The 15,812-nt window shown below is 34.6% G+C and overlaps 1 protein-coding gene across 1 annotated transcript in view; it reads left to right on the top strand.

The window, feature by feature from the left end:
- The first annotated feature begins 419 nt into the window (after positions 1–419).
- LOC114328112 (charged multivesicular body protein 3) overlaps positions 420–15,812 on the top strand; it is a 29,552-nt gene continuing 14,159 nt past the window's right edge. The window contains exons 1-3 of the mRNA XM_028276885.2: positions 420–556; positions 615–675; positions 729–908. Coding sequence (XP_028132686.1) covers positions 512–556; positions 615–675; positions 729–908 — 286 coding nt within the window. The 5' untranslated portion in view covers positions 420–511. The remainder of the gene's footprint in view (positions 557–614; positions 676–728; positions 909–15,812) is intronic.

Raw genomic sequence — 15,812 nt, 5'->3', positions numbered from 1 at the left:
AGAAAACAACGCACTTAAAAGTACAGAGTATCAAAAAAATAGAGTCAAACAATTCTAAACACAACAACTTTTCATCAAATAGTGGCATCGAGGTAAAACGAACTCAGAATGTTAAAATGACGACTGATAACAAGTTTTCGTCGTTGTCTGATTGATAGCACCACTAGTTGGGTCTCTAGGCTAGGTATCCCGTTTTATCCAACTCTCCCCTACCCATTATTCAGAACGACTGTTAAAATTTTGGAGAGAACGTTTTGGCATTTAAAGATTTGGCGAGAGCGCATTTTGATTTTTAAAAATTTGATCAATACTAACTAGATGTCGCCACAAACGTAAAAGTATTACTAATTGCATAACTGTTAGATGTGTGTATTGTGAATTGCCTAATACAAATATTTTGATTAAAGGCGTGACATAATATGTCACTGTCACTGCATTTGTCAAAAATCAAAATAGAAATTATTTCATTCAAGAGCTATTTGATAAAAACATTGAAAACTAAGTAAAAAATATGGGATTATTTGGGAAAACACCAGAAAGAAATCCCAAAGATATGGTAGGCTTATTTTTGTTTGTCTTAGTGATATAGTAATCATTTTTACACTTTTGAACAGGTTACAGAATGGAATCATAAACTAAGGAAAGAAGGCTATCAACTGGACAGACAAATTAGAGGTAATTAAATGTTCAGAATTTTAGACATAACTGTTAAAACTGTTTGATTTTAGCTATTCAACGCGAAGAGGAAAAAGTCAAAAGATCACTGAAAGAGGCAGCCAAGAAAAATGACAAGGACACCTGCCTGATTTTAGCCAGAGAAATTATACATTCTAGAAAAGCCATAAACAAAATATATACATCTAAAGCCCACCTTAATTCAGTAATGTTACAAATGAAGAATCAATTAGGTGAGAACAAGTATTTATTTAAGAAATAGATACTAGTTTTAATTAATTGTATGCCAAGGTTATCTAGAAAACCTGTTCAATAGATTGAGTTATTTAATTAACAAACCTTTTAAGAAGTAGTATATACTCCATCTAATTTACTTACCGTTGCATGTCATCCGTGTCATAGCCCGAGACATCACATGATACCAACACGAAATATTTAGGCAGTAGGTGTTTTTTTAGAATCACTTTGCCGAGTACACTGGCGTTACAACCACTATGCATATTTTATTATATACGCATAGAAATAATATTTAAAGATTTCTATTAATGTTAACTTAAAGAAATACACAATAATATGTTTCATTTAATTTGTATAAATGGATTATAAAGCGTTTTTATGAAGCACATTTGTTCGGAATACACTGTAACTATAATCGAACGAAGGTGATATTTTGCCATAAATTGGTAACATTTATTTGACAGTTGTGGTGATGACACTTCATATTTGTTTATATTCTTTACTATAAGTATTTGTTTCATTATATTTACTTTTTTTATTATGTACTTTAACGTAAGATTATAACTTAATTCTTGTTTTCTATTTCTAAAGTTTTTATTTATTTACCTTGAATATTAATTTGTTTTGCTGTATAATCCACTTCCGCAAAAATTTTATGATGTATTTGATTTAAAATGAATTCAAGAATTTTTTGTTATTGGGCAACAATGTCAACTTAGATCTCTAACGTAAATAATGATGTGCAACAGTAAGTAAATTAGACGGACTGTATTTATTTATTTGTGGAATATTCCCACTTTTAAAAAACTACAATGTGCTAACTAGTGATGTGCAGAATTTCAAGGATTGAGAATTCGGTACTCTCACACTTACTGAAATATGGCTCTCACACTTACTGAAATATGTTTACAGAAATGTGATAGGCTGAATTGGTCGTTTTGATGATCTTGAAAATAAGCATGTTTTCTTTGTTGAATGAAGAATGCTATTAAAAATAATAAAGTATCAATTGTGCAGTTGTATTGTCGGATTATGATAGTTTATTATATTATTTGACCTCCAAAAACATTTGTTTATAAGACTAACTTCTTGGCTAATATTGGGAGACATCATCCACATTTAAAAATAGCTGCTGATACTTGAGTACCGAGTACCACGATCGAGTCCAAGTACCTTAATAAACTAGCAACCACTTCATCAACTAATATTCGGATGCTTTGGTTTAAGTTCTCGAGATAAATCGAGCACTTCCACGGATTAACGATTCTTAGTATTCGAGGACCCCATCACTAATGTTAACCACAATTTAATAACAATAATTATAAATAATTCAATCAAAAACAAACATAAAAATGAATATTCCTAATAAACAAAAATGAATAATATAATATAACTTAGCATCCTTATTTTACAAAATGAACACTAAAGTAGAACAATATTTGAAAAACAGAGTTTATGATCAGTGTATCCTCCCTATACTCATGTATGGTTCACAGAGGTGGACACTCACCAAGTCCAATATGGATATAGTAGAATAGTAAAAGCACAAATAGTGATAGAATGATCAATGCTAGGGGTGAGACTTATAGACAAAAAACAAACACATTAATTAGAAGCAAAACCAAAGTAAAAGACATAGGAGAAGATGTTGCCAAATTAAAATGGAGCTTAGCAGGACAAAATGCCCAACTGAAGGATAAAAGATGGAATCACAAAATACAACAATGGAGACCATGGTTAGGAAGGAGAAGCAGGGGAAGGCCAAAAATAAGATAGGCTGATGACATTAACCCTTTCGCTGCATAAAGCACACATGAGCGCTCTCCCATTTCTTTATAAAACGCGTATCGTGCACTTGAGTCGCCTGTGTATGTGGTGATTTCCATATACATTTTTAAAGATGACACAGTTTCAGGAGATCAAGAAAACTTTCTCCGCATTTTCTTAAAGGTAATTTCTATTCATAAATGGCATTGCGGCTCAGTGGCTCACGTAGTTAGGTTTGGTATAGAGGTTCTAAACTTTGGTGCATCCAACAACTGGAGTACCCTTAAAAATTGGTCGGAAAATATTACCAGTAAATTGTAAGTATTTTTGTCAAACAATCCTACAAAAAAATCATTTTTGATTCCTAGTGTATCCCATATGGGGGAGGGGGTCATAAAGTCATAAAATTTATACCCTCACTGCTGATTTTTGCAGGATTGTTTATAAAAATATTTACAATTATTTGATAATATTGTCCAACAAATTTTTAAGGGTACTCCAGTTGTAGGACGCACCAAAGTTTAGAAACCTCTATATTTACGATACACCCCCTTCTGAAAATTTTCCAAAATAGAAAAGTTTTCTGATTCGACATGAATGGAACTTTTAGAAAAAAATGTCAGACATGCAATAAAAATAAGATACATAAAGATATTGTTTGAAACTGGCAAGAATCTCCCAATAAATCTGGCCTCTGCTTAGGCAACTGTTTCAGAGGATATCATGTATCAATATAGAATGACATATAGACCTGGATCCTGCGTACCAAAAAAAAAGTTGATTAATAGCAAGCTGAAAATTTGTTAATAACTTAACGGTGTCTAGTAGGACAAGCTTTGATGTATGGGAACACTGGAACAGGGGACGTTTTAATTGTGGAACAGGTTAAAAATTTGGAACGTCAGACTACGAAAGTGTTCCATGTATTTTGACGGACAGAACTTCCAATTGATTTGTTACCATTTCATTAAACCTCATGCAAAAATCAGACGGGTGTTTATCACCAACTGGGCATTTTCATAAGTCGAACATGAAGAACATGTCAAATGACAGGAATCATGTTGGTTAGTAATAGCAGTCTGATTTTTGCATGAGAGTTTAATGAAAGGGTATCAAATCAATTGGATGATCTTTCGGACAAAATACATGGGACGTTTTCGTAATCTGATGTTCCAAATTTTTAAACTGTTCCACAATTAAAACTTCCCCTATTCCAGTGTTCTCCCGTACATCAAAGTTTGTCCGAGTAGACACTGTTAGCTATGTTAGCTATATTAACAAATTTTCATTTTGCTATTAATCTACTTTTTTTTTAATTAATATTTTGTGTGCTTATATTTTACATTTTCATATTCCTGTTGTTATGAATAAAAGTTTAGTTTGGATTCAAAAAATTGTATTTAGTTTACTAAATACAAAAATTTGTATTAATAGTACGTTCTTTGACGGTAAAATATTGCAAAACCTCTAAATTTTAAAGAACCGCTTGGATTGACATGAAATTTGGTATACACGTAGCTAATAAGTCAAAGACAAAAAGTGACATTGTGCCGATGTGTGCTATTGCCCTGGGGGTGACTTTCGCCCCTTCTTGGGGGTGAAAAAATATATGTCCAAAATAAGTTCGCAATTCGATAAACTGACTAATTCTAAGCAACCTTTGTTCACCAAGTCGATACTTTTCGAGTTATTTGCGAGTGCATTTGTTCATTTTTCAACAAAATAACCACGTTTTTAGACGGTTTTTCGCAAATAACTCAAAAAGTAACTATTTTGTTGAAAAAAATATTCTTAATAAAAATATATTTTACAAAATGGTTAAAAAAGTGGTGTATATATTAAGTCTAAAGTAGAAGCAAAGTTGTAGCTAATGAAAAGTAGGTTCTTATTCGTCAAATTCTAAATCGAATATTTCATCGAGAAATAACCAAAAAACGGAACACTTTTCGGGGAATACTCATTACAACTTTTTTAAAGTTTTAATACAATGTTTTTATACAGCCAATTACAGGAAAACTTTTTCCCTGTGGATTTTTTTAAAGTGTTTAAAAAAAGGTTTATTTTTGTTTTTTTTAACTTCTAAAATTAAGAGGAAACAGTAGCGATCAACAGGTAGCGAAAACGCGTTCCAAAATTGCGGCTGCAATTTTGAATATTTTTTCGAGATATTTGGCACACGTATTCGTAATATAATAAAGAATGGCGGTACAGAGCCCAATTTGAAAAATATATTAATATGTGGAAATAACTCTGTAATTAAATACAATATTAAAAAACGAGCCTGTACCGCCATTAAGAAGAACAAAAAAATACACTTTCTTTAAATAAACTTTTTTTATCCGATGCCTAGATTTTGTGTCATTTTCTAACTACTAATGAAATAAAAAATTTTAGTAGTTCCAAAATGACACAAAATCTAGGCATCGAATAAAAAAGTTTATTTAAAGAAAGTGTATTTCTTTGTTCTTCTTAATGGCGGTACATGCTCGTTTTTTTAATATTGTATTTAATTACAGAGTAATTTCCACATATAAATATATTTTTCAAATTGGGCTCTGTACCGCCATTCTTTATTATATTACGAATACGTGTGCCAAATATCTCGAAAAAATATTGGAACGCGTTTTTGCTACCTGTTGATCGCTACTGTATCACCTTAAAACTAAGTGAGCTATGCTCATAGTATTGTTGTTGGTAAAAACAATCGCGAAAACACCCCCTAATTAGCATATCAAATAAAATTAATCGTTACTGCTTCACAAGTTACTTTGCTTATTTATTCTTTATACTCAGCGGTTCAAAGTGCTTATTTTTGAAAAGGCTGTAGTTAAAATGGCTTGAACGAGTCATTAATTCCGAGTGTATGCAAACTTTGAACATCCATAGCATAACCAATTTTTGTCGTAACAGGAAAACAAAAAATTCAAAATATCCAGAAAGCAAAACGTATATTTCATTACTCTTTGAGATTTTTGGTATGACTAATAATTTTTAAGTTATTTTGAAAGAAAGTATTTTTTTTTTTCAAAAATAAGTACGTTGAATCGATGAAACTTACAGATCATATAAACACAACATAAATAAAGCAACTTGTGAAGCGGTAACGATTAATTCTATTTAAGTTGTTAATTAGAGGGCGATTTTCCCGATTTTTTTATGCCAAATCAAAAGGGACCATCTATATTTTGAACGTAACTTTGCTTACATTTGATGCTGGAATATTTTTTTATAAAAATGGAAATAAAGCTTTTTAAACTCTTTAAAAAAGTTGTTAGGGCTTTTTTCCAAAAAGTGCTTAATTTTTTGGTTATTTCACTTTGAAATATATTTATTTGAAGTTTGGCGAATATGAACCTATTTTTCTTTAGCTATATCTCTGTTTCTACTAGGTCTAGAGACTTCATGTATACAACATTTTTTCACTTTTTTACAAGCTATACTTTTGCTAAGAATAGTTTTTTCGATAACATACTTACTTTTTGAATTATTTGCGAAAAATTGTCTAAAAACGTGTTTGCTTTGTTGAAAAAGTAACATATTCACGCGCAAATAACTCGAAAAGTATTGACTTAGTGAAAAAACTGTATAGAATAAAAGTTGCTTAGAATTAGCCAGTTTATCGAATTTCGGACTTAATTTGAACGTATGTTTTTCATCCCTGAGAGGGGGTGAAACTCACCCCCAGGGCAAAAGCATACATCGACACAATATCACTTTTTTCTTTGTTATTTGGTTCTTTAAAATTTACAGCAAAAACCGTCAAATAATGTACTATAAAGCGCACAAGTGCGTTCTCCACATTTCTGAGACATTGGAAAGGTCCAAAATGGCCGTTTTTTGTAATTGCATTATTTATTGTAAAAATAACTTTTATGTAAGTATTTTTAATGCTTTAAAATGAAGATGTTCTAATACCAAACATAAAAAAATTTGTACAGCCCGATTGGGAACTTGTTGCTTAGATATTATAAATTGTTTATTCCAAGGGCTCAAATGCCAAGGCTATAACTTTTTCAAAAAAAAATCGTAGAGAGTTAATCCAAAATCCAGTCTTCTTCTAAAGACTTATTATGTTTTTATATTCTGATGTAAATAAATGCGTATAACATTTTTCAACCTCTTATTTCGGGTTTGAAAATAAGGGAGCAAATTTCGTTATAAACATTTAGAACTGAAGCCGCCCCTGTACATCCTATGAGTTTCTAACTTGCAGGTTTTTGTTGCTGAAGACAAAATAAAGATTCAAAATAAAATAAACATTTTCTACGACCAAATAAAGCCGAGATAATTGTTTTTGTTTTCTTAAATCGTAGTGACTTTATAACAATTAAAAGGATCGGTACGTATTTTCGGCTGCAATGCTATTCAAATGGGGACTTATTTTTTTCGAATCCTGAGAAAACTAATAAGTATTTTTGAAAAATTTAAATGCAGAATGAAAGGTTACGTTATTAGCGAGGGCCGAAAGTCCCTGAGAACTTCTATAATGTTTATTTTAATAAGTTACAGGGGTGAAAAACTAAGGGAAAATTTAGTGTGATTTTTATTTTCAAATATCGCATTCAAAATAAACTTTTTATTTATTCTAAGGGACTTTCGGCCCTTGGTAATAATTTAGTCTTTCATTCTGCGTTTAAATTTTTCAAAATATTTATTGGTTTTTTCAGGATTCGAAAAAAATGAACACAATGCCGTGGTAATATTTTCCAAATCTGTCTTTGTCTTACAACGCACTCAGCCGAATATAATATTGTCAGCATATATTGTCAGTCACACACTGACAATCAGTGACAATTTTAAATATTTGACATTGCATCGGGAATATTTTGAGAAATTGATTAAAGACGTGAACTTAATAAAAAGTTATTTATTGTGTATTATTTGTGGAAGATCCAAACAGAGAATACATCAGATATATCCTGTGATCCAAGTATTTTGTTGTTAGAGATGTTCAAAATTGTAAGCGTTCCATAATAACAATATATTATTAAAAAATCACTTTAATACTTTTCCTCTTTTCTCGATTGATTATTAGTTTTTGTTGTACAAATAAATTATTACAATCACTGAAAACATAGTTAGTGAAAAAATTATCACATTTATTAACTGAATTAATAATTTGCAATTATAAAAATAACAGTTATCCAAGAACATTCAAAAGCCATCTTTTTAAATTAATTATGACATTTTCAAGTAGAATGACATTCTAGTCAGGCCCGGACTGGCCCGCCGGCCCACCGGCCATCGGGCCGGTGCGCCTTTTGCCTTGGTTACTATCTATCCATTAAAAAAATTAAACGCTGAAAAAAAATTTTTTTTTGAACTGTTACACAAATATGATGCAGCTACCATTCCCCTAAAAAATGTTTCTACTTGCTTGTGATTTCGCCGTTTGGCACCAGAAACCTACATAATGAAGCCAGTGGGTACAACAAAATACCAGATAGCAGATAATCAAATAACGTAGGCTATTCGGGCGCCCTTCGTGGATATCAATATCCGCTCGGAGAACGCGCAGCGCCCTCGAAGACCATTTTTACGATTCGGGCGCCTTTTGTAGGTATTAATGTCCGCTGTTTCTGTTATAATAAATTGCTTAGATGCGACGAACGGCGCCCTCGAAGACCATTTTTACGATTCGAACGCCTTTGTGTGTATCAATATCTGCTCCGAGGACGCGCGCGCCCTCGAAGACAATTTTTACGATTCGGGCGCCTTTCGTAGGTATCAACATCCACTGTTTCTATTATAATAAATTGCTTGTATGCAACGTACGGCGCCCTCGAAGACTATTTCTACGATTTGAGCGCCTTTCGTGGGTATCAATTTCCGCTGTTTCTATTATAATAAAAAGCTTAGATGCAACGCGCGGCGCCCTCGAAGACCTTTTATTGGTATCAATATCTGCTCCGAGGACGCACGGCGCCCTCGAAGACCATTTTTAAGATTCGGGCGCCTTTCCTATCCACGGTTTCTGTTATAATAAATAGCTTAGATGAGTCGCGCGGCTATTTTACGATTCAGGAGCCTTTCGTAGGTATCAATGTCATCTGTTTATATTATATTACAATAGTGTTACATCCCACAATTGGCCTAATGAGTGCAGTTTTCTGCGCGTCATAACTAAATCATACATACAGGATTTTTGCACCCTAGAATCATACATCATAATGAAGCCAGTGGGTACAACAAAATTCAACTCGTATCAGGTAATCAAAGGCCAACACACATAGCTCGAAAATGGCACAAAGGTTTTTCTGACCTCTTATGGTTCAGTTGTGCGGCGAGCCTTAGCTTCTCCGGTATGACTCCGTCTATGCCAGGTACCTTTCCAATATTTATCCATCCAACGGCCTCGCCGAGTTCCAACTCAGTAAAGGGTATCGCCTCTATGAAAGAAGTAACACTTAAACGTCTGTTCTCCACTTGAGGAAAGCGCTCCCGTATTAAACAGTCTCTTCTCCTCGGGCAGGGGATAGTGTGTCTTTTCCCCTTCTGTTAGTGATACACACCATCTTGAAACACTGTCCCCAGATACCTCTTTTGAGATCCTGTAGCAGGTTTCTCCACTTTTCTCTCTTCAATCATGTAATCTCATTTCTGTACTGGTTCTGCGTTCGCTTTAATTCATTGATTCTCTTTTTCCTGCTTGAAATTTTAATAACCTCTTCCACTCCATTCTTACTCTCATACAATTCGTTCTCTGATATTCAAGCCCCTCATTCTACCAGTACGGTTATTTTCTTTCATACCACCCATTTGACCTAACACAAGCCAACTCCGGTGCCCCACTCAGATCCTCGATCAACTCACTCACATCCTCGCATCTCAGACCAATCAAGCTAAAAGCACCCACAAAGACTTACTCATTTAAAAATCTCTTTAGATCGATATCTTCATCTTTCCGTTTCTTCCTTTTGCTCGCTAGTTCAAAACTCACACATTTATGTAAGCTGAGTGATTCTTCTTTTAAAACAGTCCAGCTTACGACCCTGTTTAGAAGTAACGTTGAAACCAGCGAGATGTCCGGAAAGTATTTACTATTACCTACGAACGTAGGTGCATGGATCCATTATCATAGGTATTTCCCTCTCCCATCTTGAACTCTTTGGTTCCATGGACGATCGTTCACATTCAGGTTACCGGCGCATCCCCTTGTCCATCCTTTATTTCAAAAGTTCTAGAATTATATTTCTCTATACTTACGCACTCTTTTAAGTCAGACATTGTCATTCTAGTTGGTCGGAGTTGGTCATTATAGTTATTCTGGTGTAACAAACTCATGTATTGATTGGTATAGTACTGTTCTCTTAGCATTGTCGTACGCGGCTTTGAAGTCAACAAATAGACGATGGGTTTTACCATCGGTAACCGAAGACCGGTACACTCTCCGTCCCAGCCTCTTGGATAATCGAGTCAATATACTCTTCATATACTCAAAGCGGGACATTTGGTGAAACATAGCAATTGCACACCATCAGGTATCAAACTTGTACTTCAACATACCGATTCTTAACAAAGTGTCTGGTGATGCCAACTCCTCGGTTCATCACGTATATGGTGACGTTAGATCTCTTATCTTTAATGATTCTTTGTTGAGAGACTAAACGTGATAACATTCCCTTCGTGTGAGTACCTCTGCAACGTCGTGAGCGGCCCTCGCCGTTTCCATATTTATTTAAAGGAACTTCGAATTAGATGGTTCTTATCTCTCTAACATACCTATAGGCTGTCTGAGTTCTGGTCCTAGGTGCTTTCATCCACCCTTTCCTCATCCCTTGTGGCCAGGTGTCTCTTAAGCCCCCGCTTTTCGAGGATGAGTTTTTTATACTGCGGGCACTGTAAGCTGTCTGCTCTGTGACCGGATTCTTTACAAGTGAGGCAAAAAGTCGCCTTACTACTACACTATCGTGCCTGGTGCCCCCTTTGCCACATCTGTAGTAGGAGTCCGTCATGTTTTCTCCCTTGCGGTCGGTTTTACTATGCCCGAACTGCAGGCATCTAAAGCAGCGCTGGGCATGCAGTCTCTCTCGAATCTTGCACGAGTTCCAGTTAATTGGTATATGTTTTCTTTCCAGGGGCTTCTTGGCTGTGATGCGTGTCAGTCCGACCATGACGTTTGTGTTCCCTTCTCTATTTTCCGTTCCTCCGTGCGGGCCACGATATTCTTCTTCAGGCGCTTGGCCTGTTCTTTCCCTGCCACTTTGAGGGTGAAGTCCTCGTCCGTAGTATTCTTAGCGCTTGTGATGCTAATCGCCTCCTTCTTTGTGTCTAGGCTACCCTTGATTTGCTTGAGCAATTCGGCATGGGATTTTCTACCTTCCTTCATGATCACCTTCTGCGTCTACATCCTACTTTCCCCGCATTCATACTCCACCTGCGCGAGGTGAAAGTCCATACCAAAAAATGTAACTTCCAGGAGCTTCCTGAAGTTCCTACCTTTGTAGCCCCCACTACTCTTAGAGACGCCTCTCTGGTCCCCAGTATCTCCATGTCTTTCCTCAATTTAGAAATAATTGCCAGTATTCTCTTGTCCCCGTCGATTTCCGTCACCCCTTTCTCTACAGGGACCATGAAAATATTCTGACGGTTTTCCCGGTTCTCTTCCTTCTGACCCGTCCTTGTCATCTTGCTCATAGTACTAAGTTGGAAGTACTCTACCTTTCCTGGTCTGTATGTACCTCCTGCACATACTCCCAGTTCCTGTTTTTCCTTGTCAGGTCGTGGAACCTTTCCCCCTCACTGAATCCATGACCACTACTAAGTCGCATGTAGGCTTATCCTATCTTCCCGGTTTGGCGACCCTATAGTGAGCTTCTTCCCATCTTTATGATGTCCTTTATTTTTAAAGCCTCTTTCTCCTGCGTTCAGAACCGTTGCGATCATTTCTATCTCTTCTTCACTAAGTTTTTCGGGAAAGAACTCTTCGAAGCCGACCTGTGTGGACACTCCTGCCGTTTCCTTAGTCGTTCCTTCCTCACCGGTTTGCTCTACTATTCTATTTCGTTTCTCAATGCTGCCGAGGGCGACTTGTCTGAGATTGCTCTTCATGTCTTTGGTGACTATCTTTAAGTTTTTTACCTCATTCTTGATCTCGACCTTCGTGTTTGTATGGTCGGACATTAGTTTCACTAAATTATTTGAAACTCTGGTAAGTTTATCCATTGTTCTTACCATGACTGTTATGTCGGAGCTCTCCTCCTTCTCTCTAGGTCTTTTCTCCCCAAGTGAGGAGCTCCTTTGCAAGGTTGTCTCCCCTGGGAGATCCGTCTTGGTCAGGTCCCTACCACTGACCGGAGATCTTCGAACAGATCCCATTCTTCCGAAGATCATAGTCTCTTTCTTCCTCTTTCCCTCTTCGCTTAGAATTTTTCCTTTGTTCCCTTTACTAGAATGAACACCTTATCATCTCATTCATACCTTGTTAAAGCTCCACCACCACCGGTGACACGCTCCATTCTCACTTCGTTTTGTTTTATTTTTTCCTAAGTGATTAAATACTTATCCATATAGTTCCCGCGATTAGGAGAGAATTATACTGTCCGGCGAGGCAGTGAGCCCTTGCCCACGCTAAGGCTTGAATTACAAAGGACTTTCGCCAGTTCTCCGAGGGCTCCGTTTGCGAGCGACTGACATTAGGCCATTCACTGCTCATTTACGGATCACCTGAAACAGTGTGATTGCGGCTTTTTTTATCGAGGTTTACTCTGCTATTTTAGAGCGCTCTAAGAATTCGAAATAATTTTAAAAGTACCTTCTGTTGAACACCAATGATCATGATTGTTGATCAATGTTTTTGAACCAGTAGATTCTTCTGTAGAAGCAGTTGAAAAATGGTAAATTACTTTATTGTTTTAAATTAATATTAAACTTAAAAAAATTCACAAGTAATATTAATTTACTTTACATGTAGGCCTGGATCTTGCGTACCAAAAAAGTTGTATAATAGCAAGCTGAAAATTTGTTGATAAGTTAACAGTGTCTAATCGGACAAACTTTGATGTACTTGTGTTTGGAAACACTGGAACAGGGGAAGTTTTAATTGTACAACAGGTTAAAAATTTGGAACGTCAGACTACGAAAACGTCCCATGTATTTTGTCGGACAGAACTTCCAATTAATTTGTTTCCCTTTCATTCAACTCTTATGCAAAAATCAGACTGCTATTTATCACCAACATAATTTCTGTCATTTAACATGTTCTACGTGTCTGACTTATTAAAATGCTCAGTTGGTACCAGTCTGATTTTTCCATGAGAGTTTAATGAGTGAGTAAAAAATAAATTGGAAGTTCTGTCCGACAAAATACATGTGACAGTTTTCGTAGTCTGACGTTTCAAATTTTTAACCTGTTACCACAATTAAAACTTCACATATTCCAGTGTTCCCATACATCCAAGTTTATCCGACTAGACATCGTTAACCTATTAACAAATTTTCAGCTTGCTATTATACAACTTTTTTTGGTACGCGGGATCCAGGCCTAATGCACTAGGATTTCAAAAAAGTTTGATGCAAAAGCTTAGAAGGGGGTCTGGCGCCTTTGTTTAGAGATTGGGTTGGCGCCTTTTTTAGAATTTGGGTTGGCGCCTTTTTTAGGAGCCAGTCCGGCCCTGATTCTAGTAATGTTTACATATCCATACCAGTGTGAATTTTACTACACGTAATTTGCCGTGTAAAGACAGAAAAAGTAGGGATACACGTAAAATATTTGCGAATTATGTACCCATAGCCTTAAGAAATTGTTTCACAGTCATTGACTAAAGAAAGACTTATATTATCTTAAAGTAAAATTATTTTAACCGAAAATTACATTTAATTGTTAAAAATGATTTTTAAAGTGTAGTGGAGATTTATTTTCCGTTACAAATGTGATTTATTGTGTCGGTTGCCCTTAGCAACGCGCAACGGTTAGCAACTTATAATACATTGAATCACGGTTTTGGCTTTAAATTTTACAGCACCGCCTGGATTGACATGAAATTGGGCAAACACATAGATAACATGTCAAAGAATAAAAATGATATTGGGCCTCTGTGTGCTTTTGTCCTGGGGGTGAGTTTCACCCCTTATAAGGGGTGAAAAAATTGATGTTCAAAATAAGTTCGGAAATGGATAAAACGTCTAATTCTAAGCACCTTTTGTTCTATAGCATTTTTTCACCAAGTTAATACTTTTCGAGTTATTTTCGAATAAATGCCTTCATTTTTCAACAAAAAAAAAACACCTTTTTAGGCGGTTTTTGACAAATAACTCAAAAAATAAGTATTTTATTAAAAAAAACATTTTTATCAAAATATAGCAAATTAAAAATTGAAAAAAATGATGTATGCATGAACTCTCTAGACCCAGTAGAAACAAAGTTCGAGCTAATGAAAAATAGATTCATATCCGTCAAATTTCAAAGCGAAATTTCAACTTAAAATAACCAAAAAGTCATGCACTTTTTGGAGAAAAATCATTACAACTTTTTTAAAATGTTTAATAAAATTTGTATATCTGTTTTTTTAAAATGTGTATAGCATCAAAAGTAAGCAAGTTACGCTGAAAATAAAGTTGATCTCTTTTTTTTTGTAAAAAAACTCGGGAAAGTCACCCCCTAATTACCATCTTAAATCAAATTAATAATTACCGCTTCACAAGTTACTGTGCTCATGTATTATTTATATGATCTGTAAGTATCATCGGTTCAAAGGGCGTATTTAAAAAAAATGGTTTTAAAGAAAATCTGTTTTAATTTTTAATTTTGAAAAAAATCTTTTTTTTTTCAAAATAACTTAAAATTTATTAGTGTGAAAAAAAATCACAAAGAGTAAAAAATGTAGTTTTTGCTTTTCTGAATATTTTGGATTTTTGCTTTTTTTTTGAAAAGCAAAAATTGGTTAAGACATGACTAGTTCAAGTCCTTTTAACTACAGCCCCTTCAAAAATAAGCACTTTGAACCGATGAAACTTACAGACATAAACGACACATACACGAGTAAAAGTAATTAGAGGGAGTCTTTCCCGAGTTTTTTTGGCCAAAAAAAAAGACTAACTTTATTTTCAGCATAACTTGCTTACTTTTGATGCTATAAACTTTTTTAAAAAACAGATATACATATTTTTTCAAACACTTTAAAAAAGTTTTTTCTCCAAAAAGTGCATAATTTTTTTGGTTATCTCACGTTGAAATTTGACGGATATGGACCTATTGTTTATTAGTTAGAACTTTGTTTTTACTGTGTCTAGAGAGTTCATGCATACATCATTTTTTTCAATTTTTAATTTGCTATATTTTTGATAAAAATGTTTTTTTCAATAAAATACTCACTTTTTGAGTTATTTGTCAAAAACCGCCTAAAATTGTGTTTTTTTTTTTTTTTGTTGAAAAATGTACAAATTCACTCGAAAATAACTCGAAAAGTATTAACTTGGTGAAAAATGCTATAGAACAAAAGGTGCTAAGAATTAGACGTTTTATCCATTTCCGAACTTATTTTGAACATATATTTTTCACCCCTTATAAGAGGTGAAACTCACCCCCGGGACAAAAGCACACAGAGGCTTAATATAATTTTTATTCTTTGACAAGCGGTGCTTTAAAATTTAAAGGAAAAACCGTAATTCAATGTATTATAAGTTGCTAACCGTTGCTAAGGGTAACCGACACAATAAATCACATTCGTAACCAAAAATAAATCTCTACTACACTTTATAAGATAATATAAGTCTTTCTTTAGTCAATGACTGTGAAATAATTTTTTAATTGTTCTGTGAAATAATATCCTAAGATGCAAAATTCAAAATCTTTAATAATAGCAAATTTAACAAATGAAAAACGTCATAACGATGGCTTAGTGTGAAAACCTCGTATCTCATTTTTTTCTAAAATGACATTTTGGTGGTTTTAGTTTGAAAACCTTGTATCTCACGATTTACAACTGTTAGAAAAAATCCAAATACACTAGACTATTTTCTACAGCCGAAAAAAGAAACCACGTATACGCTGTGAGCTCGTAGGTAGAGGGGATAATTAAAAATTCGCGAGCGCCAGTAGTGACAAGTTTGTAAACCTTTACTGGAAATTTGCTTTTTGACGTTCTGCATTAAGAGTTGCATATTATAGCTTTTAAATGTCTCACGAAAGTTGT

The sequence above is a fragment of the Diabrotica virgifera genome, chromosome 2, assembly GCF_917563875.1.
Source record: "Diabrotica virgifera virgifera chromosome 2, PGI_DIABVI_V3a".
Classification (NCBI taxonomy): domain Eukaryota; kingdom Metazoa; phylum Arthropoda; class Insecta; order Coleoptera; family Chrysomelidae; genus Diabrotica; species Diabrotica virgifera.
This window is presented reverse-complemented; position numbering and strand designations above follow the sequence as displayed.